This window comes from Hermetia illucens, chromosome 3, assembly GCF_905115235.1.
Source record: "Hermetia illucens chromosome 3, iHerIll2.2.curated.20191125, whole genome shotgun sequence".
Taxonomy (NCBI): Eukaryota; Metazoa; Arthropoda; class Insecta; order Diptera; family Stratiomyidae; genus Hermetia; species Hermetia illucens.
Window position 1 is genome coordinate 52,619,663 of NC_051851.1, and position 27,707 is coordinate 52,647,369.

A 27,707-nucleotide genomic window follows, 5' to 3' on the forward strand; every position below is an offset into this window, starting at 1 on the left:
TCCAATTTGTATGGAAAGTAGTTGGTCCGGGCCGGGCTTCTCCATTCAACCCATAATTTATAGCTTTCATTATTGGATACCTTGCCTGAAGACCTTCCTCTGCAAATCACTTCTAGCACGCCACGGTGTCCAAGTTGCTTACTTCCAAAGGCCGGCGGTACTGGGGTTCCGAGCCGCTTCACCGTAAGTTTTCTCCATGTTGGTTTTCTTTTCCGGGCATCTTTTCATTTAGGTTCACTCACCAAAAATGAGAAAACTCGTGCCCATGCACAGTCAGAAAAGAAAGTACATAAAGATATGTTTACACATCAATGGGAGATCCTTACCTGCTGCACTCACTTTTCTTAGAAACGGCTATGCCAATTGTCATGAAATTAGGTGGGAACTCTGAATGCTCACACATTCAATGGGCTACATAAAATATGCAAAAGGTGGCTTTAACATTTTTTTCACTAAATATGGTGGGGTATGAATTGAAAGTCTTGATTAGTAAAGACGTTGTTTTGAGATTTGTTAGAATGGGGGGGGGGGGCTATATAGTGATCGTTCCTTTCACGGACTTCTCAGAAATTACCCAAGAGAAAAATCTGAAAACAATAAACCAGGAAGTTGCTATATGCGATGTCAAGCCCTCAAAGCACCCTTCATACCGAAATCTACTTAAATTGAGTCAATAATAGTAAATTAACTAGGGACTCTTCCTGAGTTTCTCCTAGAGTCATAAAAATTTGTAATATTATATACAGCACCATCATCATCAACGGGGCAACAACCGGCATCCGGTCTAGGCCTGCGTTAATAAGGAACTCCAGACATCCCGCTGAGGTCCACCAATTCGATATCCCTAAAAGCTGTCTGGCGTCCTGACCTACCTCGTCTTCTTTTTCTACCATAGATATTGCCCTTATATACTTTCCGGGCTGGATCATCCATACGGATTAAGTGGCCCGCCCACCGCAAACTGTAAAACCGGATTTTATCCACAACCAGACGGTCGTGCTATCCCTTATAGGTTTGCTCGTTATGTAGGCTACATAATCGTCCATCCTCATGTAGGGGGCCAAACATTTTTCGGAGGATTCTTCTCTCGAACGCGGGCAGGAGTTCGCAATTATTCTTGTTAAGAACCCAAGTCTCCGAGAAATACATGAGGACTGGCAAGATCATTGTTGGCTGTCGGCTGCCAACAACCGTGCGCAGATTTCATCATCGTAGCTGTTATCGGTTGTGACTTTCAACCCTAGGAGAAATCATCAACGATATCAAAGTTGTAGTCCCCTATCTTTATTCTTCCCGTTTGACCAGTGCGGTTTGATGTCTTTGGTTAGTTGGTTTTTGGTGCTGACGTTGCCACCATATATTTCGTCTTGCCTTTATTGACATGCGGCCCAAGATCTCGCGCCACTTGCTCGATCTGGACGAAAGCCGTTTGTAGGTCTCGGGTTGTTTTTCTCATGATGTCGATAGCATAGGCCAGTAGTTGTGTTGACTCAAAGAGGATTGTGGCTTTCGCATTCACCTCAGCATCACGGATCACTTTCTCGAGGGCCAGGTTAGAGAGCACGCATTATAGGACATTCCTTTGTCTTAGACCGTTGTTGATGTCGAAAGGCCCCGAGAGTGATCGTGCTGCTTTTATCTAGCCTGGCACACTGGTCAGCCTTATAAATTTCGTCGGGTTACCGAATTCTCTCATGGCCGTGTACTGTTTTACCCTGGTTATGCTATCATAGGTGGCCTTAAAGTCGACGCTTGCCGCAGAGAGAAAATGTGATAGCTCTCTTTTTATGTATGGGGCAGATAATACATCGTTGCTGTCCTCAGGTATTGATTCGCTTTCTCACGTCTTGAGCATAAGTCTATGAACTGACTGGTGTCATTGGTCGCCTTCATATTTATGATGAATTGATAAATTCAAAAACATTGCGGGCTACGTACAAATGGAATAGCTCTGCACTCAAATATACTTACACAATAAATACACAAAACCTTTCATATCTGACACATCAAGCTTCCGGTTTTCCACTTGCTTTTTCCGAAATTTTTTCAACATGCTTTATATCCACTGTAGTTTGAATAAAATTTCTAAACATAGTCGAAGTTTGTTTGACGTTTGCGCTCTATTTTCCATTTTTCGATGTAACTCACAACGTTGGAGAATTATCAAAAGTTCTTTCCTTTCCAATATAGCTTCAAATTTTTCGTAACTAGATATGGCAGAATTAAGTTATATATTATGTTTATTGTTTATTATTGTTTATAGCTTACATACTGTCCTATGTCGGGAAGGAAGAATTCTCAACGGAGAGCCAGCAACACTTGGTCTTTTCGCGTCTCAGGTAGGGGTACTTACATGGTGTTCCCACACTCCCCTGATCTGCTTCCTGTTGAACTAGGTCCAAATTCGCCTTAAAAAAAGAAATTTACATAAATGCGGTGGTTCCTTAGTAGAAGAAACTCATGTTGTGACGGCGGCTGTGTGCATCGATGGTCTTGCTGCCGATAAACTGGTAAAGGATGCGAATAAGTACAACAAGGAATAGCAGAAGAGTTTATTCTATTTCTCTTCATTTTAGTCGGTAATGGGTGGTGATGTCAGTTTATATGAAACTACGGTAGGCTCTAGACAATTCCGTGACGTAGACATGATCATCATTCATCCAAGTTACAATCCAAAAATAGACAGATGGGCATATAACGTTGCAGTCCTTAAGGTGAGTAGAATCAAAACACAAATTTAAACTATAATTGCATGTTATTCTCTCTTCATTTTTATTTTCAGCAAATTGTAATTTGGTAAATCATCATTATTTTATTTGTTCCGGTATTCAGTATTCTCTCAGGTGCCTTAATCCATAGAACCTTAATCCACATAGAACCTGCAGACAGAGTCTGAAGACCTCCCTATCTTCCATGTTCCAATTTAGTTTAATGTGACCAGTGAGTATTCCCACTATGATCCAGAGGCTTTTCTTGATGAGGTTTAAACAATCCTTAGGGGGCTTGGGTTCGTATTCTCCCGTGAGCAACGTGGACTGCTCTATTCTTGGTAGTATAGTTCGCCCAGTCGTTCCTCTTCGTTGTTCAATGCCGTAACCATGAATCCTTTTCCGATTCCTGAGAACGAGTTCCGGTCCGCGTAGAGGCGTTCCTTCCGGGCCAGTTCGTCCCCTATCTCATTGCCTGTTAATCTAATAAGGCCTGGAACCCAAAGTATTCCGAATTTATTGTTCAAGATGAACGTGTTCAGTTTCTCACGTATTTCAGGATTTCCAGTTTGCCCTCTAACACGCATGTACTTAAAATTTCTTATCGAAATAAAACCATGTTGTAATATTATTCATTGGTTTCAGTAATTCAGGATATTATCAAAAAAGAATATCAATTTTCCTTTGATTTCTTTACCTCTCCATAGGTAATCACTCGCTTTGCTTTTGCAGTGCATCGCTAAAACAAGTATCTTCGAGGTGCACTCCCATTTTTTTCTGCTATGGGCCTCCAAGTCTTCCAGCATGTGTCTTCCAGAGTTATTTCTGGGCTAGTGTAATTCCAAAATATTATACCTCTGCTACTCAGTTCGCGGAACCAATCTCCGTTGCTCTCTGCTTTTTGGCCCTAATGCTCAAGGTTTGGTTCTGCCTAAGCCTTCATAAGGGCCACTTCTGGTTCCGGACTAACTTCAAATAACGGCGATACCATTTAGCACCTTCACCACTGATGTTTGATATGCTGACCTCAGACGTACCCTTACTTGTCCCTACTGTTTGAGCGGGGACCTTAGTTGCTTATGGTCTTCGCAGTAGGCCAATGTAGTCCTTGGCCCACCGCCTGACTTCCCAAATTCTCCCTTCTTGGGTGTAATCACCTGGCTCTTAGTGTTCGGCTGATGTGGCAATTTGTCTGCAAAACGGGGTCCCGCTTGTTTGCTGTTTAATTTCTTGGTTTGTTTCGTTGTAGTGCTCACATAGTTCCCATGAGTATGGGAGGAGGTGCGCCATGCTTTACCCCCTGTGGCACGGTAAGGTCAGGCCGAAGGTTCTCCGGTTATATATGCTTGGTTATAAATATTTTGTTCTCTCTCGCCAAAATATCAAGAGGGGTCATTCTTGATATCAAGCGGGTTGCTTCGTCGGATATTTTTCTCCAAGCGCAACATGTCTATGGTGCACTTATGCAATACGCAGCTCCAGTTTTTCTCGATCAATCGAACTAACCACTCTCGAAATAAGGAGTCGAAGGCTCAGCCTTGGACGACCTAAATTTGTTAACATGTACTTTCTGTTGCACTTTCTCCGCTGGGTAACAAGTACTATCTCCCGGTTATGTTCTGCGAGCGATAGACCAGCGATCTCCAGGAAAAGTCATAAACTGCTTCATTCACATGAGTTTCGACTTCTGCGAGGAGGTATTCAATAACCGTTACTCCAATGTCGTCCGCGAAACTAATGGAGACCACACCAATAGGGGATGTAGCGTCAGTCTTCGGTTATACATAATTATCCACAAGAAGGGGTCTAGGATGAGCCCTTGTCGGATTTTGCATCATTTCATTCGCAGCACAAAAGCCTATCGATTAAGAAGTCCACATCAGTACGAACCAGGTACTTCGTTCAGCTTAAGTGGAATAGGGACTCAAGTATTTTGCCTCATCTCGCGGAATTGAAGTCGTTCTCCATGTCGAGTATTCATTACACAGAATTTATCCGCGTTAAGTGCGGCCTTAGCTGTGCTAGCCAGCAAGGTAATTTTCAGTATTATTTAGAAGGCATATCGGCCTGTAGGACAAAGTTTTTTATTTGACTTGGCAGCTAGTATTAGCTTCTACCTCTTCAAGACACGTGATGAATTCCCCGACAAACATAGTTGGCGCTATTTTAACTGCTACCATAAGGGCTTTGTTGGAAATGCGATCCACTAGTCTTATTCGCAGCTTCTAGGAACTCACGCTTAGTTACCATGGGAGCTTCAGTAGTCTCTATTTGACAGTAGAAATATATTTCACTATTTCATTAAACAGATTAAGGCAAGAAATCGGTGAAGAGAATTTGCCTTTGACTTTTGACATTATTGTCCTGTAGGCGCCACCGTAGCGGTCCGCGCCAACTTCGTTACACAGTCGCTTAAATTGTTCGCTCTTACTTTTTATGACGGCCTCATATAATTTCTTCCGAGCCTCTTTGTATTCTTTATGTAGCTGCCCATATCGAGATCGGTTTCAGTTTCACTAACTGAATTTTATGTCCTTGAGGCACTTTGGTACTTGCTTCTGGGATAAAATACCCCTTTGCAAGGACGCACCACATGCTTTCTATAATTTTTCACTGACCTGCATTCAGGAGACCACTTGGGATATTTTTTTTCCTTTCAAGGCATGGAAGGTTCACCTTCAACCCTTTTTGTTCGGTGTTTCCATTATTGGACATTAACGTCATGTGGATGTGTAAACAGGATTCGATAGCGGAGCTGCAAACGTTGAAATACTATATAGTGGGCAATTCACAGGATTAACGTTAGTCGTGCACCCAATATGGGGTGTGATCCTTATGATGGTTCGACCACCAAAATTGCATTATGCATAGAATCTATGTCGAAGGAGGTAGCTTTTAATTTGTTGTCATATCGGGAGTTATTTGCAGAGTTTAACTTTGTTGTTCAGTAACGATGCATGTGATTGCCTATTCTGTCAAACATCTTTTAGATCGGTGATATTGGTTTCTTAATGCCACCTTATTAATGGCCTAAATACTAGAAAAGCTCCTCACCCCAATTTTACGATTTTTAAGCTACCGTAGTTCTTAGATCAGTTGTTGTTCCTCTTATTACTCTTTTTTACGCTGATTACAATATTTTAAATACTAAATAACGAATTTTTGGAAGACCGTCTTGAATCAATTGCATCTGATCATTTACCTGAATCATATGCTTTTCGGTTTGATTAAATTGTATATTGTAATGTTTTGGACGTAATTAGCTTCACTTGTCATTTCTTCTAAATTACATGATTATGATAATTCTGACAACCTGGTGGGGTATAGCGCGTCACCACACCTACGTGCCATTGTTCGCGACTTTCCGAGACAATCACGCTCGTCCTCTACTGTTCTGTACGAAGTACACTTGGGGTGACCTACACGCCGGCCATCTTCGGAGAGTGGATTTCACTGGATGGCGTAGCCCGCAATGCAATTGTCGCCGCTCCTTTCAGTGTAACCTATCCACTGCCACTTTCGTTTCCCGATCACATTGCGTACGAGTCTCAAGCCTGTGCGCCCACCCAAGTTCTTCGTTTGAAATAATGTCAGTTCAGCGCACTGCGGTGATACGATGCAGACAGGTATTGGCGAAAGCTTGGAGCTTTTGCACACTAGCATAGAACCGACCCTTGACATACTTCACAGGACCATCGAAAAATTTGCGATCACCTGCAGGCTCTTTCATGAGGCGGTATCATCATCATCAACGGCGCAACAACCAGTATCTGGTCTGGGCCGGCCTTAATAACGAACTCAAGACACCCCTGTTTTGCGCAGTGATCACAATTTCGATATCCCTAAAAGCTGTCTGGCGTCCTGACCTACCCCATCGCTCCATCTCAGGCAGGGTCTTATAGCCCTTATAGACTTTCCGGGCTGCATCATCCTTATCCATACGGATTAAGCGAGTCGCCCACCACAACCTATTGATCCGGGTTTTACGCACAACTCGACGGTCATGGTATCGCTCATAGATTTTGTCGTTATGTAGGCTACGGAATCGGCCATCCTCATGTAGGCCACCAAAAGTTCTTCAGAGGATTCTTCTCTCGAACGCGGTCAAGAATTCGGAATTTTCCTTGCTAGGAACCCAAGTCTCTGAGGAATACATGAGGGCTGGCAAGATCATTGTCTTGTACGGTAAGAGTTTCGACCTTATGGTGAGACGTTTCGAGCAGAACAGTTTTTGCAAACTGAAATAGGCTCTGTTGGCTGCCAACAACCGTGCGCGGATTTCATTGGCATAGCTGTTATCGGTTGTGATTTTCCATCTTAGACAAGAGAAATTTTCAACGGTCTCAAAGTTTTTATCTCTTATCTTTATTGTTTTCGATGTCGTTCGTTTCCTGCTTTTTGGCGCTAACGTTGCCACCATGTACTTCGTCTTACCTTCAATAATGTGCTGCCCGAGATTTCGCGCCAATCGCCGCCTGCTCGATCTGAGTGAAGATAGACTGTATATCTCGGGCTGTTCTTCCCATAATGTCAATATCATCAGCGAAGGCCAGTAGTTGGGTGGACCGAATTGTCTCATGGTCGTGTGCAGTTTTACCCTGGCTATGCTATCATAGACGGTTTTAAAATCGATGAATAGATAGTGCAACTGGTGTTCATATTCCAACAGTTTTTCCATCGCTTGCCGCACAGAGAAAATCTGATCTGTTGCTGATTTGCCTGGAGTGAAGCCTCTTTGGTATGAGCCAATGATGCTCTGGGCGTATTAGGCTATCCAGCCTAGCATGATAACAGAGAATAACTTATAGATGGTACTCAGCAACGTGATACCTCTATAATTGCTGCACTGTGTAATATTTCCCTTCCTACATATGGGGCAGGGAATGCCTCGTTGCCAGCCGTCAGGCATTGATTTACTGTCCTACACCGTGAGCATCAGTTGATGAACCGCTTGGTGTAATTGCCTCCATATTTATCCAATTCGGCTGTAATCCCATCGGTTCCAGGCGACTTATGGATTTTAAGCCGGTGAATTGCACGGACTGTTTCTTTCTGGCTGTAAAGCAGTTCATTATAATACTCAACCCATCGCTCCATGTCCATTCTGTCGGAAATTAGAGTTGTCTCTTTATCTCGGCAGGACGAGCATGGAGGTGTATAAGGCTTCCTCCTGCTGAATTGTCAAATTTGCGCGGCACGTGTGGCTGCTCCCAGTACTTTTCGAGTTCACAGACCTGTTGGTTCTGACAGGCTTCCTTATGTCAAGTCGCCTCTCCGTTCGACGGAGTTCTTGGTACGTCGCTGCGTGTACCCACGTTCTTTGAGAATGCAACATTACTCGGTATGCAGCTTTCTTCCTTTCCGTTGCTAGGTTAGACTTTTCGTCAAACCAGCCGTTCCGACTTTTTGTGCGGCTGGGGCCAAGTACCACCATGCTAACAAGATAGTGACCGAGTTTATGTTGGCCCCCTTTTTGTTTTGACATTTATCAAGGCCGAGAGATGGCGGTGTTCGATTAGTCCGTGGTCAATTTGGTTGAAAGTGGTCCCGTCTGGAAAGGCCCACGTTTGTTTGTCGACCATTTTCGGCGCAAACCAGATAAGCTATGGGAGCTGACGTATCGCCTGAATGTGGGGTCCATTCCTACTTGGTTGTTGAAATCTCCAAGTGTGATTTTGATATCATTCTTGGGACACGCTTCGAAGGTCCGTTCAACTGTTTCGTAGAAGGTATCCTTCTCCAACTCTGCGGTATCTTCTGTAGGGGCGTAAACATTGATAAGACTAATATTTCTAAATTTGCCCCGCAGGCGCAGGGTTTATAGCCTTTCAAGGTCGATAACATCAGGTTTCATTTTTTCGGTGACTAAGAAACCTACTCTGAGCACATGGTTTACTGGATTGCCGCTATAATATATGGTGTATTGGTTCTTCTCCATGAAACCGGTCCCTGTCCAACGAATTTCCTGCAACGCTGTTAATATCAACTCTATATTGGGAGACGGTATCGGCTCCGTAAAGGGTTGTCAGCCATACCCAACCCCCATTCTAGAAGACCAGATGGCACAATTTGTTTCGTTTTAAGCCGCGGGAGACTCGCCTTCATCCTTCTCCATCTGCAGCTTTTCGTTAGGAAAGAACTTCCAGCAGTCACCATGTGGAGGTGGAGATAGGGTTTTGTCGTAGAGCTGTTGGTGTTGGTTCAGCAGACGTTGACGTCATTTTTGATGGGAGCCCAATTCTCATCGATATTTTCAGGTACATTACTCAGTAGATCTGCCGCTTGATCAACAAAATTACCCTCCCACTGTCGAGCGATATCTAGATCATACAAGCGGTCGATATTGAGCTCACGAGGTGGCAGCTCCCCATCCTTACGACAAGTGGCGGACGCAACACGCAAGTGAACGTAATGGCCAATCTTCATCAATATTCTCAGACGTGTTACTCAGTGGATCTACCACCCGATCAGCAAAATACCTCTCCCACTGTCGGGCTATAGCTTGGTCATATAACCAGTCGATATTGAAGTCAGGGGATCGCAGCTCTCCAACCTTACAACAACACAACCCAACGCAACACGCAAGCGACCATCAGATGGTGATCCCTTTCGAAGTCGACGTCAGCGCGTCTCTTGTTACCCACATTCAGAAGACAACTCTTAAATTTACTGATAATTGCGAAGTAGTCGATCTGATTTCTCGTGGGGCGTCGGTCAGTTGAAACCAAACTGGCCTTATTACAGGCTCTGTGCTCGAACAATGTTCCACAGATGACGCGACATCCCACCATTACCGTTACAGTCGTGCTTTCCTATCATATGCCCGAGCAAGGTTTTGTCAAATCCTTGGCATTCAGATCACCCATCACGATCACAATATCACCTTTAGGAAGCTTCCCCTCAACAGCGTTTAATTGCACGTAGAAGGCATCCTCCTCCAGTATATCGGAACTCTCGGTTGATGCTTAGTATTATACAATTGTGATGCTCCTTAATCTGGACCGGAATCTTGCGGTTAGAAGTCTGTCAGAAACCGGTTCCCAGGACAAAAGAGCGCGCCTTGCGGCGGAAGTCAGAAGCAGCTCGACATCAGATTCGCGCGCGATATTGCCGGTAGTGTGGCATGAGGGAGAGGAACACTTTTCAGAGTCTCAGCACCCTACTTTGCTTAGTCCAGATGAAGAACCAATCATAGTCCGTTTGTGTCGTTGCCCTGAGCTCACTATCCGAGGCGTTGTTGACGTCTCAGTAACGGTACGTTTTAAAATTTCCAGGCTGCTAGCTCACAAATTTCTATCCCTTTTAGTCGCCTCTTACAACAATCAGGGCGATAACCTTTATATGGTAGTGTATAATCATTCACCGATTTTTATATAATTTGGATCTTGCTCCCAATAGTGGTCAATGGGAACCGTTTATCGGACCGAGACGAATTCTGGATTAATATTCTTGGTTTTTTGTTGTACAGTATATTTCAAAAGACTTCCTAAATATTTGTCACATAAGAGCTGGTTTTAAACCTTATGAAAACATGTATGATTAATTCAGTGGTAGAATATAAGTTGATTGTGCTCCCATTCTAGTTATCTATGGCCTTCATACAAAATAAGTACCTTGAACCTGTGGCTATGATACGCACGGTGAATAAAAATAGTACAGAGTGCTATGTTCCAGGATGGGGAGTTGGATCAATAAAGGTATATTTGCACCACCGAATTCCATTCAAACAATTAGGCTATACTCTGCTGCCAATAAATATAGGACAAAGCGCCAACAGCTGCAGATCGTCTTTACTATAGTGAACTTTTCATAGTAGACATCGTAGCATGCGGCCACTGCGCGGAAAAGACGCTATGCGCCATGCATCCTAGCATGCAGGAAGGTCCTTGTGAGGTACGAATGAGTCTTGATTAACAAGAGTTTAGGTTGCCATAATTCAGAACTGGTAGTGTGGTCTCGGAGGAATAGATATTAGTGATTTTGGTCACGAATTTATTCGATTATTGTGCAGGTTTCCATTATTTGTTTTTTTTTCGTTCTGCATATAAAGGTTAAGCTGCTTCTTCTTCAGCTAATTGCAGGTTTTGCGAGAAATTCAGAATTAGCGCCAGTGCAAATGGCAACCCCTGATAAAGAAAAGTATCATCATTGCTTCACGCCAGGTTGGGGGATAGGAAGTATTAGGGTATTATTTCGTGGTAACCAGGAAGCTATCTTCATTTCATGACCGCTCTTTTTTAGAACACTCCACCAAAGTTAAGTGATAGGCTCTATTATGCGGAGCTTTTCGTCGTTGACTTCACAGTTTGCGGAAATTGTGCCGAAAAAACAATGTGTGCAATCTCTACATCTGAAAAGCAAGGTGTTTGTAAGGTATATGGATATGGATTAACAATATCAAAATCTGTAGTTTGCCATAATTTTGTCGAGTAGTTTAAAAGTGGCTTGGGAACTAATGCAGTGAAAATTCATTTCATTTCATCTATGATCCCGGTCTAATAATCAAGTTACGTACATTTTTAAGCAATGGACATCATAGAGATTTTGAAAAATATTTTCATTGGTAGATACTTATGAAGATATTAAGCGAAACACAAAATTTTGAACACAGTAAGAAGATATAAACTTCAACCCGGGCCTGATTGGTGCATATAATGCCACCCGGACCCAGATCTCCTCTCTACGGCCCTGTCTAAAGAAAAACATGCACCATCCCCAAGTAGTTTCAATATCCTGCGCAGCAGTAATAGGGTCCATTTTTGCTTCCAAAGTGAATATGACGACGGTCTCATCTTTTCTTCTTTTTCGTCGACCTTTTTTCCGTTCACAAGCAGGGTCGGCTCGTCGTGGTCGGTTGCTCCATCTCATTTTATCAAAAGCCTAATCTTGATGTTATCGTGAGGCTTTCAAATCACCATGCAGGATATCAAACCACCGTTGTTTCGGTCGGCCTTTTGGTCACTTACCATCGATTTCGATGTTCAGACCAATTTTGGCGAGTGAATCAAAGACGCCTGTCTTCCAATTTTTTCAAGATCGATGCAACCCCATATTGAACGCGAAAATCCTCATTTCGGATGTGATCAAGGCGTGCTACGCTACAAGTACACCGCGACATCTTCGTCTCCATTACCACAAGACGACGTTCATTGTAGTCGGCCAACATTCAGAACCACAGAAGGCGACAGGGTGGACATACATACAATTTCATAATGTAGTTCCTCATTCGCTGATAGCATTGGATCGAGATATTTAAATCGTCCAGTTCTGGGTAGGTGACTACCACTGACAGTGATTGTACTTGTTTCATGGGGAATGGTCATCAAAAATTCAGTTTTATTCAGATTCAATCTGAAACCGTGTTGCATAAGACGATCATTCCTTTTTTGGACAAGTTGCTCGAGATCATTTTTGCTTTTAGACGCTAGCAAAACATCATCTGCATAAAGCAGTGTATAGGGCGGTGGACGTTGATGCCCTGTATGGTAGTGTCCATAACATGAACAAAGATGCGTATTGAAAGGGCGATTCCTTGATGACCACTAACAGAGACACGAAGCGGTCCTGATACACCCACTACACAAATTTACTTTTCGGATCGTGGTGGAGCAATTGAACCACTAAGCACTAAGTGTTGTCGTAGAGGGTACAGATGAGTTCGTGTGGCATACGGTCAAACGCTTTCTCTCCAGAAATGCAAAGTTAAGCAGGCAATGCTTCTCTGAGTTTTCCTCTATGAGTAACCACGCAGCGTATATTGCATCAGTAGTTCCTCAGTTCTTGACAAGACCTATTTCAATGATTTCGCGAATACGATTACCTTTCTTTTCCCATATTGGAACTGTGGTTCTTTCATGCCAGTCAAATTGTGTTCTACCTTCCTGAATAACCCGATTAATGGATTTACTGATCCACACTGTTGGGTCCCAGCTCGTCGTTTTCCAGAGCTCAGATACAATATCTTCAGCTCCTGTGGCTTTCCTCGATTCTATTCTTTTCATTGCTTCTTCGATTTCAGCTTCGCTGACAGGTGGAACTGCTCGAAATGTCGGCAATGATTGTGGAAATGGAGAATGAATAAATTCTTCAGTTGAAATCTGCTTGAAATATTCTCACCATCTATCGACCGCGGCACGACGGTTGGTAAGCAAAGTATCGTCCTTGTCATTAATGCAACAGAACTGTTTGATAACCTGTGCCCGTTTGTGTCTGCTTTTGGCAAATCGATACAGATCTCTCTCGTCATTCAGAGTGTCCAGTTTTTCGTAAAGATTTTTGTAATGGTCCGCTCGGGTGAAACATTCTTAAGGGGTTCCCGGTTGGCATACACAGGATAGTATAGGTTCGGGGCGAAACGTGGCTTGGTACCCACGATGGAGCATGAAACCTGGGGAATGCCTGCTGAACCAACACCAACAGCTCTACTACCAAACCCTATCTCCGCCTCCACGTGGTGACCGCTGGGAGATCTTTCGTAACAAAAAACTGCAGACGGAGAAGGATGAAGGCAAGTCTCCTGCGCCTAAGAACGGGACAAATGGTACCAACTGGTCCTCCAGGTTAGGGGTTGGGTAGGGCTGACAACCCTACATGGAAAAGAACTTGTTACGAAGCCACAACAGGAGCCTCGGACTGGACGGATTATACAACGAACCTGGCACCGATAACGCAATAACGATTTGCGCATTTTCTCATGGAACATGCGCTCCCTGTACGGAGATGAAGCTGATAAGCAGCTAGCCGATACCCTGTCCCAATATAGGGCTGATATAACAGCGTTACAGGAGATGGGTTGGACAGGGATCGGTTTCCTGGGGAAGAGCCGCTACGCCATATATTATAGTGGCCATGCAGTAAATCATGTGCTCGGAGTAGGTTTCTTAATATAATAATAATCGTTGGCACAACAATCCATATTGGATCAGGGCCTTGAAGTGTGTTAGAGCACTTCATTCAAGACCGTAACGGTACACTACAGTAGACTATAGCAGGCAATGTGGTCAGCATTGCGCTCGCCCGAGATTATTACCCTGATTTGACTCAGGTACTCATTCACAGCTGAGTCGACTGGCATCCGACGTCAAATCACGATACAAATCCCACTGCCACCAGCGAGATTTGAACCGCGACCTTCCGTACGACAGCCTTGTGCTCTAACTACTCAGCTATCCGGACTTCTTAGTCAGCCCAAAAATGAAACGTCCTGTTATCGGCTTTGAAAACATAAGCGAACGGCTATGCAGTCTGCGCTTGCGAGGCAAGTTTAGAAATATAAGCCTCATTAACGTTCACGCCCCTACAGAGGAGACTGCAGAGTCGGAGAAGGATACCTTCTACGAGGCAGTGGAACGAACCCTCGAAGCCTGTCCAAGATATGATATCAAAATCATACTTGGGGATTTTAACAGCCAAGTAAGGAAGGAGCCCGTATTCAGGCGATACGTTGGCTCCCATAGCTTACACGAAAAAAACAAATGATAACGGACTGCGGATTATTCAATTAGCAGGGTCACACGAAATGGTTGTTGGAAGTACCTGGTTTGGCGGAAAGCGGTCCACAAACATACGTGGGCCTCTCCAGACGGACCACTTTCAAACAAATTGACCACGTGTTGATCGAACGCCGCCACTTTTCAGCCTTGATGAATGTGGGAACATATAGGAGGGCCAATATAGACTCGGATCACTATCTCGTTGGCATGGTGCTCCGAGCTCGAATAACAATACCACCTAGAATCCCCTCTGACAATCAGGTGAGGGTTAACACTGAAGCCATCCACAACACAGCCCTCCGCGACACCTATAAGAGGGAAATGGATGCCGCAATAACCGCAGTCAACAGAGGACCTGGAGATGAAGCATCAATAAATGATCTTCACAACCACCGGAAGAACGTTATCATGGATACGGCCACAAACATAATTGGCCCCAACCGCAAAAGGAGTCGGAACGGCTGGTTTGACGATGAATGTAAACTAGCAACGGAACGGAAGAATGCTGCTTACCGAGTAATGTTGCAATCTCAAAGAACGCGGGCACGCGCAGAGACTTATGACGAACTCCGTTGAGCGGAGAAACGACTTCACAGACGGAAAAAAGAAGCCTGGGAGAACCAACAAGTCTGTGAACTCGAAAAGCACAGGGAGCAACCGCACCAGGCGCGGAAGTTCTACCAACAAATCAGCAGGATGAAGCCTTATACACCTCGATGCTCATCCTGCCGAGACAAAGCGGCAAATCTGATTTCCGACAGAATGGGCATATTGGAACGATGGGTTGAGTACTTTGATGAGCTACTGAACAACCAGAACATCGGCGAGTTGGAGGTCCCGCCAACTGAAGACGACGAACAAATACTGCCACCACCGTGCAATTCATCGGCTAAAAAATCATAAGTGGCCAGGAGCCGATGGAAGTACAGCCGAATTGGTTAAATATCGAAACGACCAGTTACACCAAGTGGTTCATCAATTAGTGCTCAAGGTATGGGACAGCGAATCAATGCCTGACGGTTGGCAACGAGGCATTATCTGGCTCATACATAAAAAAGGAGATACGACACAGCACAACAATTATAAAGGTATCACGTTGCTGAGTACCATCTATAAGATATTCTCCACTATCTTGCTAGGCCGGATAGCCCCATATGCCCAGAACATCATTGGCCCATACCAAAGATCAGATTTTCTCTCTGCGGCAAGCAATGGAAAAACTGTTGGAATATGGACAACAGTTGCACCATCTTTTCATCGATTTTGAAGCCGCCTATGATAGCATAGCCAGGGTAAAACTGTACACGGCCATGAGAGAATTCGGTATCCCGACGAAATTAGTAAGACTGACTAGGCTGACCCTGACCAATGTGCGAGGCCAGATAAAAGCAGCAGGATCACTCTCAAGACCATTCGACATCAACAACGGTCTACGACAAGGGGATGCCCTATCATGCGTCCTCTTTAACCTGGCCCTCGAGAAAGTGATCCGTGATGCTGAGGTGAATGCAAGAGGTACGATCCTCTTCAAGTCCACCCAATTACTGGCCTATGCTGACGATATCGACATCATGGGAAGAAGCACCCGAGACGTACAAACTGCCTTCATCCAGATCGAGCAGGCGGCGCGAGATCTTGGACTGGACATCAATGAAGGCAAGACAAAATATATGGTGGCAACGTCAGCACCGAAGACCAACCAACTACATCAAACCGCACTGGTCAAACGGGAAGAATAAGCATAGGAGAATACAACTTTGAGACCGTTGACAATTTCTCCTATCTAGGGTCGAAAATCACAACCGATAACAGCTACGATGATGAAATCCGCGCACGGTTGTTGTCAGCTAACAGAGCCTATTTCAGCTTACAAAAACTGTTCCGCTCGAAATGTCTCACCATGGGGTCAAAGCTCTTACTGTACAAGACTATGATCTTGCCAGTCCTCATGTATTCCTCGGAAACTTGGGTTCTTAGCAAGAAAAATTGCCAACTTTTGGTCGCGTTCGAGAGAACAATCCTCTGAAGAATTTTTGGCACCCTACATTAGGATGGACAATTCCGTAGCCTACACAATGACGAAATCTATGGGCGGTACCATGACCGTCCGGTTGCGGATAAAATCCGGCTCAATAGCTTACGGTGGGCGGGTCACTTAGTCCGTATGGATGAGGGTGATCCCACCCGGAAAATCTATAAGGGCAATATCTATGGTAGAAAAAGAAGACGAGGCAGACCCGGCTTATGATGAATCGAATTGGTGGACTTCGGGGCAAAACCGGGATGTCTGGAGTTCCTTATTAAGGCAGGCCTAGACCGGATACCGGTTGTTGCGCCGTTGATGATGACGATTATTATTATTATTTTGTTAAGGGAAAGTCGCACCGCGTCCTTGAAGAACTATTGTGCCCCTTTTACTGGTTATAGTGTACCTGTTGATCATAGTATCTCAAGCAGGCCAGTAACCGTTAGGAACTTTAGTATGTTCCCCACTTCCAGAAGTTTCAGCTTTGCATCTGGTATTAAGTGTTCTCCCAGATGTACCGACCTACTTTGCACAAGTGCTGGACACTGTCCCAGGACGTGCATAGAGGTTTCGTCCTCCTCCTCACAGAACCTGCAGGCAGTGTCCGTAGATATCCCTAGCTTCCCTAGGTGGTAGTTCAGCCGACAATGACCAGTGAGAATTCCCACTATGATTCGGAGGTTCTTTTTGGTGAGGTGTAAGCAATCCTTTGTGCGCATGGGTTCGTATCCCCCAATAAGCACCCTGGACTGCTCCATCCCTGGTAGGCCCGCCCAATATAGTTCCCTCAACCGTTTTTCTTCGTTTCTTAGATTCATAGCCATGAAACCGTTTCCGATTCCACAGAAGGGTTCTGGCCCGTATAAAGGCATCCCTGCTCCCTTCTTGGCTAGTTCATCCGCTGCCTCATTGCCTTCCAGCCCAGCATGGCCTGGAACCCAAAGTATCCAGACCTTGTTGGACGAGCCGAGTGTATTCAGTCTCTCAAGGCATTCCCATACCAGTTTAGAGTTCACCTGGTTGGACCTAAGTGCCTTGATCGCTGCTTGGCTATCGGTGAGAATAGCTATGTTCTGCCCCCTGTAGTTCCTTTGCAGATTAAAGGAGGCACATTTGTCTATGGCGTAAATTTCCGCCTGGAATATGCTAGTGTACCTGCCCATTGGCTCAAAGTACATTTTCCTTGGACCAATGACACCGGCACCCGCTCCCTCTGCTGTGAGGGATCCGTCAGTGTACCAAGTAATCAGTTGCTGGTTTAAGCCGTATGTCACAGCCACGCTTTCCCAGTTTGTCTTGTTACTCCAACGTGTTTCAAACTTCTTATCGAAGTGAAACCTCGTTGTCATATTGTCCCTCGGTATCAGTAATTCGGGATACCGCCTAGAAAGGATATCAATCTTCCTTCGATTTAGGCAGCTCCCCGCCTCACTCATGCTACCGGCCATCCTGAATATTGATCTCCTTGCCTGCATCTGTATGTGCAGATGGAGAGGGGTTAATCCCAGAAGGACCTCCAGGGATGCCGTTGGGCATGTCCTCATTGCCCCACTGATACACACGCAAGCCAGCCTTTGGAGCTTATGTAATTCCCTGGCTTGTGTGCTGAGTTGGGTTCTTTCTGCCCAGATTACCGCTCCATAGGTAATCATTGGTCTTACTATTGCAGTATATATCCAAAGTAGTATCTTCGGGCTACAACCCCATTTTTTTCCTGCTATGGATCTGCAAGTCATCAGAGCCCTCGTGGCTTTCCGACAAGTGTTTCCGACATGTGTCTTCCAGAGTAATTTTTGGTCTAGCGTGATTCCCAAGTATTTGACCTCTGTTTCTCGTTTCACCTCCATATCATGTAATGTTATGGCTTTCAGGTGATCCAGCTTACGCCTCCTAGTGAATGGTACTATGGTGGTTTTGGTTGGGTTGATCCGCAGTCCCACCTTCCTGCACCAGGCACTAGTAACCCTTAATCCAGTTTGGATTCTATCACATAGGGTATCTTCATATTTGCCCCTACAGATTAGAACAATGTCGTCCGCGTAGCCCTGGACTTGTATTCCAGTATTAGTTAACACGTCCAGGAGTTCATCCACTACCATACTCCACATCAGCGGCGATAGTACTCCGCCCTGTGGACAGCCTTGAGTGGTGTTCATGATAATAGAATTTGTACCTGTTTGTACCTCTATTTGTCTGCTTTCTAGCATTTTGCCCATCCAGAATGCCAGGGTGTTTCCCACTCCTTTGCGGCTCAGGGCATCCTGTATCTCTGTGTGCGATGTGTTATCGAATGCTCCCTCGATATCCAAAAACGCGCACAGTGCAATTTCTTTTGTTTCAATGGCGTCCCGTAGTACCTCTGTCAGCTGATACAGAGCAATGATGACGATGAATTGGCCAGCGTTTTATCGTCGAGAAACTTGTGCGTTTCTTTCCACGAACCTTCATTTCAACATCGTCATTCCAAAGCCAAGTATCTCGGTTGATATACCGCTGGCTTGGTAACCTCGAGGGTTACAGAGGCCGCTTTGTGGATCGTGTCTTTCATTGAGTTCTACAATTCTTCCACATTCGTAATTGTTGGTAATCGGGCAAGTAAGATCATTTCTTCTTTCTTCTCATGGAACCGCGACCATTTAATGCACTTTGGGCCAATGCGTTCCCCACGCTGTTTTATCGGTGGCTTGATACGCAAGTCAGCAATCAACGGCCGATGTTGAGGTGCGATGGTCTCATAGGGAATGGCTTTGAAATCAGTGACGGTGGTAAAATGTCGGCGTCTTATGAGAATATAGTCGATTGGGTTTTACTACTTCTACTATAAATTATTGGAAGATGAGACAATCGTTTGATGAATCATGTATTCATAAGTACAAAGTTATGGGTGTCCCCAAAATCAATTATATGCTCGCCAACTTCATTGCGCGCTCCATACCCCTTTCCCCAGTGGCACCTGTTACCGTCTGTCTTTTCACCCACCTGACAATTAAGGTCACCTGCAATGCCAATGTAGTAGTCATCAACAGACACGTTGCAGGTCTTTTCATCGAGGAGTTGCCGGAAGACATCTTTCTTGGGATAAGGTCGATCTGTTTGTTGTGCGTACGCGATGAATTAATGAATAGTGGGATCGGCTAATATAATAGTGAGATTCATCAGCCGGTTATCTAGTCGTTCGACTTGTTTAATAGCATCATGAAACCTTCTCAGAGACTAAGACCGTATGGAGTGCGTAGGTTACCAAAATAGAGAAATTTATAGCTATTTTTACCGCGTTCGCGCTCTGTGTCGCAGCTTTTGGCACCAGACCATCAGGTTTCTTGTAGAGCGCAGATATCAATGCACCTTTTCCCAAGGATTCTTGCGAATTCCTCAGTCTTTCCAGTTAAGCTTCAGTATTTAGCGTGCGGATACGTACCTACGTCCTGACGTCGTCCAGGCGTCAAGAACTCTTGCCCATTTCTCGACAGGATCAGGGCCCGTCCTGCCTTGTCAACTGAGGCGGATGCCCTTGAGGCTGATTACTCAATCCGATTATTTTGCTTTTAACGATATTGGATGCATTTTCTTGGTCGGGTAGATCAGGTAAGATTTAGCATAATGGAATAACTCCAACTATACTTTTCATAACTGGAGCGCCGAGCTTCCGAATTATTGAAGTCATCTTCCGCCACACTGTGCTAGATTAGGCGAATATGGTGGTTGTGGCGATAAAGTCAAGAAGGGCGAGAGCTTTTTTCGAATAAATTTTACGCTTTTGACACCAGCTGAGAGTTAACAGGTGTCAGGCCAAAATATCTTTCAAAATGGTGTGATATGGTGGGATCTTTTTGAAGTAACAATAGCATCAGTAAGATCTCTAATGCTCATTCGTCTATTGATAAGCACAAGTTCTCCGATTTTCTTGGCGTATTCTTCATCGGCAGGGGCTGCTGGCCGTCCGGAACGCTTTTCGTCTTCAACACTTCCACGACTTTCTTTTGGACTCTTTATCTCACTTATAAACATCCCCTTCTAACAAGTATGGTATCCGAAGTGTTTCTGTACCATCCTGGTCGTTTCTGCATCCGAAATAAAACTTAATGGAAGTTCTCCGTTCAGTATAAATAGGCATGGTAAAAATCATCAAATGCACTTGTGGTACAAAATCAAGGGTGAAACGAGGGTCAGTCTCAAGCGTCCGAGACGATCGGACGTGTGCTCACGAAAGTGCCGAGTGAAAAATCCAAAGTGCGGAGTGAAAAACAAAACAAAACACGATCGCGACCGTAGTGTTTTCGATCAAACATTCAGTGGCGAGGCGCTATGTCAAAGCGCCCGGTTGAGGACAGGTCACTGTCGCCCCAGGGGATGGATCCTGAGCCCAAGAGGATTCACCCCCTTGGGGACAGCGAAAGCGAAGCTCCATCAAGTCCCGAAGCCAGTCGGGAACCCGCCCGAGAAGATAGCGAGTCGGACATGGCTCGCGAAACGTCAGACGACGATCAAGACGATGTCGCCGCCCTGCGGAGACAGGTCGAAGAACTGAGAACCTCCCTGAAGGAGATGACAAGCCGGTACGACCGGCTCTCTGCGTTGTTCAGCTCTTCATTAGTGGAATCTACCATCGCCCTCAACAAGTCATCTCAGCAACCCAATACAGCAACTACATCAATTCATGAGAACCAAGAAGAACGGTCGATGGCAGAAATGGAAATTTCCACACCGAAGCCACAACAAAAAATAGCCTCAGTAATAGCATCTACACCCTCACCCCATCTAACGACAACAACAACGAATGTCACCGAACATCCAGCCCGACAACTACAACAACCAACCACACACACCCCGATAACAACCACCACAACCACGCAGCAAGCCGCTCAACCAGCCAAATCCACCCCACCAAGGGTAAGTCAGGAAAAATTCCCGCCGCTAATTATCCGCGCTGACCCCACAACCACTAAAGATATCACTAACAAAATTCTGTCCACAATCCCCAACAATATATCCCTTAAAAAAACATCAATACGCTCAACCCACGTCCTCGCCACCTCCCAGGCAGATTACGATTCTGCAAAAAACCTACTTAAAGAAGGAAACCACCCCTTCTTCACTTATACTCCGTCACACCTCAAACCAATCAACCTAGTCCTCCGAGGACTAGATTATACATACTCTCCCGATGAAATCCTCAAGGAGCTACACCGCCTCGGCATCTCCGAAGCCATCAGCGTTCGTCAATACGAGACTAGCTCCTCCCGACGAAACGCGAAACCCCTCCACCTCTTCCTTGTAACGTTTTCCCCCAAATTCCAGCAGGCCACTCTCACGAAAGCCAGGGCGATGTTTCACTGCATCGTGAAGTTCGAAGCCGTCCAGCTACACGAAATCACCCAATGCCGGAACTGCCAGCGCATTGGGCATGCAGCGTCAAATTGCAATCTGGCTTACCGTTGCGTTAAATGCAACACCCCTCACGGGCCACGACAATGCCCAAAGAAGCAGGAAGAAAATCCATCCTGCATCAACTGCGGAGCCAACACTCATCCGGCTAGTTATCGCAACTGCCCGATGTTCGTGCAAGCCCGCGCCCGCCAAACACAACAATCACCCCCCACAAAGCATAACCCTGCTCCACCAACCAAACCCGGTCCCCAACCAAAACCCGTTCAGGTCCCCGCCCCGTACAACCCTACGTCCCCACCACTCTCTTACGCTGCGATGGCCAGGAACGCCTCGCGCCCAGTCCCCACCTTTGACCTCGACTCCGAGATCCACTCCCTCTTCAACACCTCCACCACCCAACTAGCCTCCCAACTCACCTCATTCCTCCCCACATACAACTCCCTTTCCTCGCCGATGGAGAAGAGACTCGCTCTCCTCTCCTTCCTCTGCCAAGTGTCCCCCAGTAATGTCCACTAAAGTGGTATTACTGAACGTAAATTCGGTGGTCAGTCGACAAAAACGTCACGATCTAACTAATTTCTTGTCCGTCCACAAACCTAACCTACTCCTCCTCACAGAATCCAAACTGCACCCAAGGCATAAGCTACACATCCCCAACTATACCACCTTCCGCTCCGACCGTGTTGACCGCCCAGGCGGAGGCACAGCCATACTAGTGGCAAATCCCCTAGACGCTCAACGGATCTACATCCCAAACACTATTGCCCCATCCATGGAGCTAACCATTGTCTTCATTGCCACACCTTCCTCCATCACATTCGTAGGTAGCCTCTACTGCCCCGACCAAACTCTCAATCCCGCTGACATCTCCAACCTTACACAACACCTCAAAGCCCTCCCAGTCAGCCGAAACAAGCGTTTCTCCCTTGTACTAGGGGGCGACCTAAATGCCAAACATAACACCTGGTATAACACCACGATAAATGCCAATGGCAATAGGTTAGCCAACTGGTACTCACAACACTCCCACCCTCTACAGCTCACCCTCCTCCCCACCAACCAACCCACCTACCACAGGCAAAATACCCACTCCTTCATCGACCTCTTCCTGGTAAGCAACCACCTTCTCGTACACCCCAGCACGCCTACCTCCCCCCAAGACCTCCCCACCATCCCCGGCTTGAGCGATCATGACGGAGTGGTTCTCCACTTCAATATCACCGACCGCCTCCCCAAATCCCAGCCTAAATTCCTTCCCAACTACGCTGCCACTAACTGGCAACGCCTCAACTACAACCTAGCCGACAAACTCTCGACCATCCGCCTCCCGTCCAATCCGTCTCCTACCGAAATCGATTCAGCCGTGGAAAAGCTCACGGAATCCACACAAAAGGCTTGCAACGAAACCATCCCTCTCAGACCACTAAACTACCAGGGCCTAATCACCCTGCCACCACACATCCTAGACCTCATCAAACAAAAATCAACCCTACGACGCCAACTCCACAGGCACAGGTACGCTCCTCAATTTAACTTCCTCAAGTCACAAATCCACTCCCTCACACAACGCATCCAATCCCAGATCCAGACGCTATACGCTGATCACTACGCGGTAAAGCAGGCGAACATCTCGCTTAATCAGCAAACATGCAATAAACTCCGGGGTACCTGCCCCCGACTAGCCAAACCCCGCTCAGCCAGCGTCCTCCCACACAACACCTCACCCAAAGCCCACGCCGACCTGATTGCTAACAGCTTTCTAGCCGCCCACCACACCACCCAACATTTGTCCGACCCACCCACAGAAACAGCGGTGCGCCAACACATACACAACATCACTACCACGCCAGCCATCCACACCGAATTCCCGATCCCACCATCCGAACCTACAACACCCTACTGCTTACCAATACAAGCCGTCACACCCCAAACAATTGAATCCATTATCCTCTCCCGAAATAATAAAAAATCTACCGGACCCGACCACATCCCCATCATCATCCTCAAAAAATGCGCCAAAACCCTAAGCCCCTTTCTCGCCCAACTCTTCAATCAATGCCTCCTCTCTGCACACTTTCCCACCCCATGGAAACGAGCCCACATCGTCCCAATCCTAAAAAAGGACCAGCCTTCAGCTTCCCCGGGCAGCTACCGCCCCATCTCCCTCCTTAACGTGACATCGAAAATTTTTGAACACGTCATCCACGATATCATGCTCCAACACATCACCGACCACGCCATTATCCCCCCCTTCCAGTTTGCCAACAGGCGCGGCCACGGCACCTCACATGCCCTCCTAGTCCTCAAAACCGACATCCTATCCCAACTAAACAACAACATCCCCACCACAGCTTGCCTCCTCGATATCCAGAAAGCCTTCGACGCGGTCTGGCACGACGGCCTCACCTACAAACTCTCCCACACTTTCAAATTCCACCCACAATTATGCAAACTCATCCTTAACTACCTGTCTGATCGCCAATCCTTAGTCCGTATCCACGATACCCTGTCCGACCCTTACAGTCCTCCCGCAGGCATCCCCCAAGGCTCAGTTCTGTCAGCAACCCTCTTCTCCCTATACACCGCCGATATCCCACTCCAGCACCCTACCAACTCCCCCCAAGCAGTCAAAACCATCCAATACGCTGACGACTTGATCCTCTACACCTCTTCCCGGAGAATAAAATCCGCCCAAAACCGCATCAATACTTCAATCCAAACCCTCAACAAATTCCTCCAATCCTGGAAACTCCTACTCAACCCCTGCAAATGCGAAGCCATCGTCTTCCGCGGTAGAGCCACCTTTACCCGCAAGATGCTGGCCGACACCCGCAACCTCACTATCAAGATCGGACCTTCCACCATTCCCTCCGTCAAATCCACTAAATACCTGGGAATAACCCTCAATACCCGCCTATCACCCATACCCCAGGTAAATTCCATCATTTCAAAGACCCTAACAGGACTAAAAACCCTATGGCCCATCCTTAAGAAAGACTCCGCCATCCTCCCTAAAGTGAAACTCTACTGCTATAAGCAGCTAATCCGTCCCTTAATTACATATGGATTCGTCGCATGGTGTGACGTCTCCTCAGCTCAAATGGAGCGCCTTCGGGTACGCGAAAGGAGGTTCTTCCGCCTCTCCCTTTCCCAGTCCAATATCCACTCCAACCAAGCTGTCTACGACGAGGTAAAGTGCGCCCGCATAGACCAGATCCTCCTTACCTCACTAACCAAATTCCTCATCAAATGTCAAGCCCATGAAAACAACCTCATCCAGTTTTACTCCCACATACGCAACCATAACACTAACCCCACATACCGCCACCATCCCCTCCCTTCAGACCTCCTAACCCTTTCCTCCCAAAACAGCAGTTATCGCGGCGGAAAGATGATCATATTCAACCGCCCATACGATCGACATCGCCCTGGCCTCGTCTACTTCACCGCCCAATAACACCACCTTCCCCTATATGTATCCTTCCTCCATCCATTCATGCAACACAATTATCCAACGAACAAACAACAACATAAGAGGGGTTTTTCCTGACTTTCCCCTCTTTAGCATTAGCCATAGGATAAATTAATACCACCGTAAATTAAGTCTAGTATTAAGCAAAATGTTAATTTCTAGGTAAAGTTAAGCTGTTAGAGATAAGTCTAGTATTAATTTTAGTCATAAACTACATGTAACAAAATCAAACAAAATAAATTGAATGTGTTAAGAAAAAAAAAAAGGGTGAAACGAGATGTGACGAATGTTTTGGTATGAAATTTGGCGCAGATGTCTGTTGCAATGCTGCCAGGTTAGAAAATAATTTTAGATGTGCGATTCACCCAAGCGATTTAAATTGAAAATTGGTCTTGCTTTTTGGATACAGTAGAATAATATGGAGTCAACGGTAGAGTCAAAATCTATGTAGGCTTTTTGCAGTTCAAATTTATAATGATAGTAGGACAATTATAAGAATCCTAGAACTTAATCAGAAACCGGTTGAAAAAAGTCTGAAATCAGATCAGTGTAACTTGTCGCCTAATTCCGACAACCTGGGGTCCACTAAGTATCCCTAATTTTATTCTTGGCCGTAGATTACCAGGTTCCTCGAGAGAGGATCCGCTCTAATTTAAGAGAAATAATACCATTTCAGCCTGCCAAATACCTCAGCCATATTCATATTTTTCTCGTTCTAAATTTAGTGTTTCTATTCAAAATACATGCTGAGCTCGAAGGTAGCTAATACAAAAAGGATGTGTAAAGTAGTCTTTTTGAAAGCAACGTCAAACAAATTTAAACGGGACGTAAACTATCCGCACTGAATTATGGCATTCTACCGATCTACTAGTTATATTTTTTATATTTTGTACTAATTGATTTTTGTGTAGGGCGACGAAGGTGGTGGTCTTTATTGTAATGGTTACTTACGTGGAATCTACGCAGGTAGCTTTAATGAATGCACAGGAGCTGGTGCCACTTTTGGTGATATTATACAGCTTGGACCTTGGATTAAAAGTATTTTGGTGTGGGAGGGGGACGGTGAAATACCTCTACCATTGCCCGAAGGCCGAAGACTGTAATAGTATTTTCATTGCTTTTAATATTATTATTAAGGTGGTTTCATGCAATATGTTTTCGCTTTCAAAAGTCGCTAACTGATTTTGATAAAATAACCCAACTCTAAGCGAGGGTTTTAAAATTAGCTCACCATCGAAAACCAATTGCACGATACCAGAAGTCCTCCCCTCTAATCGCCTAGATTTAATACTTTTTCTTTTTCAACAGTGCTATTGGACGAAAAGCAGGCAGCGGTGGGTCAAGGTCATATACTGAATCGATTTTTATTTTACTGGCATACCTGTGGTTGTTATAAGACTAATTGCGAAGGGGCGTATGTTTGAATATGGTTTGTCGCGTTGATGCTAACGTGATGAAAAGTAAACTCGTACATATAAATTATTTATTATGTTTGAAAAGCTCAGTGTATAAAGTCATAAAATACCATATAAGCAAAAGATATTGTTTGACTTTTTTGTGGTCAGAAGTGTATATTGGACAACCAAAAACATGGTAATGAATAAATTCAGGGAGCACATAATAATATTGTCAGGGATTGTCGCACTGTCTACTAAAAAACCATGTATGTCTCTTTACTGTCCCTTTATAGTATACTTATAGTATGCCGTTCATGTAATTTATAATCGCCAAGAACTTTATCGTTTCCTACTTCAAAGCTTTTAATTCTGGTATCTGGTATTAAATACTCTCCCCCCCCCCCGAACCTGCTTCGCACAAGTGTTGGACATTGTCTTAGATCATGTATGGAAGTCTTGTCACTCGCTTCATAAAATCAAAAGCCAGTGTTCGTTGATGTCCTTAACTTCCACCGCTGATAATTTATCTTAGAGTGATCAGTAAGTATTCCTTCTATGATCCAAAGGTTCTTTCTGTCGACGTTTAAAAAATCTTTCAAGCACTTATGTTTGTATCGCCGTATGAACACCCCGGGCTGTTCCATCCTTTGTCAGTTTGCTCAGTACAGTTTCTCAGACGTTCTTTTTCGTTTTCCAGCGTAGTAACCAGGAATCGATTTCAGACCCCACATATAGCTCTGGCCGTATAGCGGCGTCCCTGCTCCTTTCTGGCCAACTCGTTCGTTGCCATATTGCCACCTAACGCAACAACAGTTTAGCCACCGTGTCGTATATTGCCACATGCCACTTAGACAAGCAGGTCTTTAAATCGATCACGTGGCCCCTAGAATTCTCTGGATGGTGAAGAATTAGAGGATTTAAATACCCATCAACCTGTGCGTTACGTTAGTAGAATTGATCGCAGATTTTGTTCGCTTCTTCTGTGAGTATATTTGAGTACAAAGCTACCCCATTTGTATGTAGCCCGTTATGTATATGCATTTGGCATGTCAGACCCTTAGTGCCTTAGTCGCCTTAGTGTGACATTGATATTTAGTGGCAGTACATTTACACGACTTTGGTCAAACTTAGGGATAACATGCTTCTTATTATATTCTATACTACAACTAACTTTTATAATTCTCGGATAAACTTTTAGGGGGGGTTTTTAGTCAATTTTCCCAA

The 27,707-nt window shown here is 45.3% G+C and overlaps 1 protein-coding gene across 3 annotated transcripts; it reads left to right on the plus strand.

Annotated features, from left to right (window-relative positions):
• The first annotated feature begins 2,103 nt into the window (after positions 1 to 2,103).
• Positions 2,104 to 26,624, plus strand: LOC119653192 (trypsin-3-like). 3 transcript variants are annotated; one of them, XM_038057751.1, is made up of 7 exons: positions 2,104 to 2,339; positions 2,397 to 2,510; positions 2,577 to 2,714; positions 10,780 to 10,893; positions 10,950 to 11,081; positions 25,998 to 26,185; positions 26,395 to 26,624. In XM_038057751.1, the coding sequence occupies exons 1-7, from the start codon at positions 2,214 to 2,216 to the stop codon at positions 26,480 to 26,482; spliced, it is 900 nt and encodes a 299-aa protein (XP_037913679.1). In that variant the 5' UTR covers positions 2,104 to 2,213; the 3' UTR covers positions 26,483 to 26,624. The 3 variants fall into 3 exon arrangements, with proteins under 3 accessions (XP_037913679.1, XP_037913680.1, XP_037913678.1); XM_038057752.1 differs by lacking the exons at positions 10,780 to 10,893; positions 10,950 to 11,081 and adding exons at positions 10,292 to 10,405; positions 10,470 to 10,601 and having other exon boundaries at positions 2,105 to 2,339; positions 25,998 to 26,191; XM_038057750.1 differs by lacking the exons at positions 10,780 to 10,893; positions 10,950 to 11,081 and adding exons at positions 10,292 to 10,405; positions 10,470 to 10,601 and having other exon boundaries at positions 2,105 to 2,339.
• Positions 26,625 to 27,707: the final 1,083 nt, after the last annotated feature.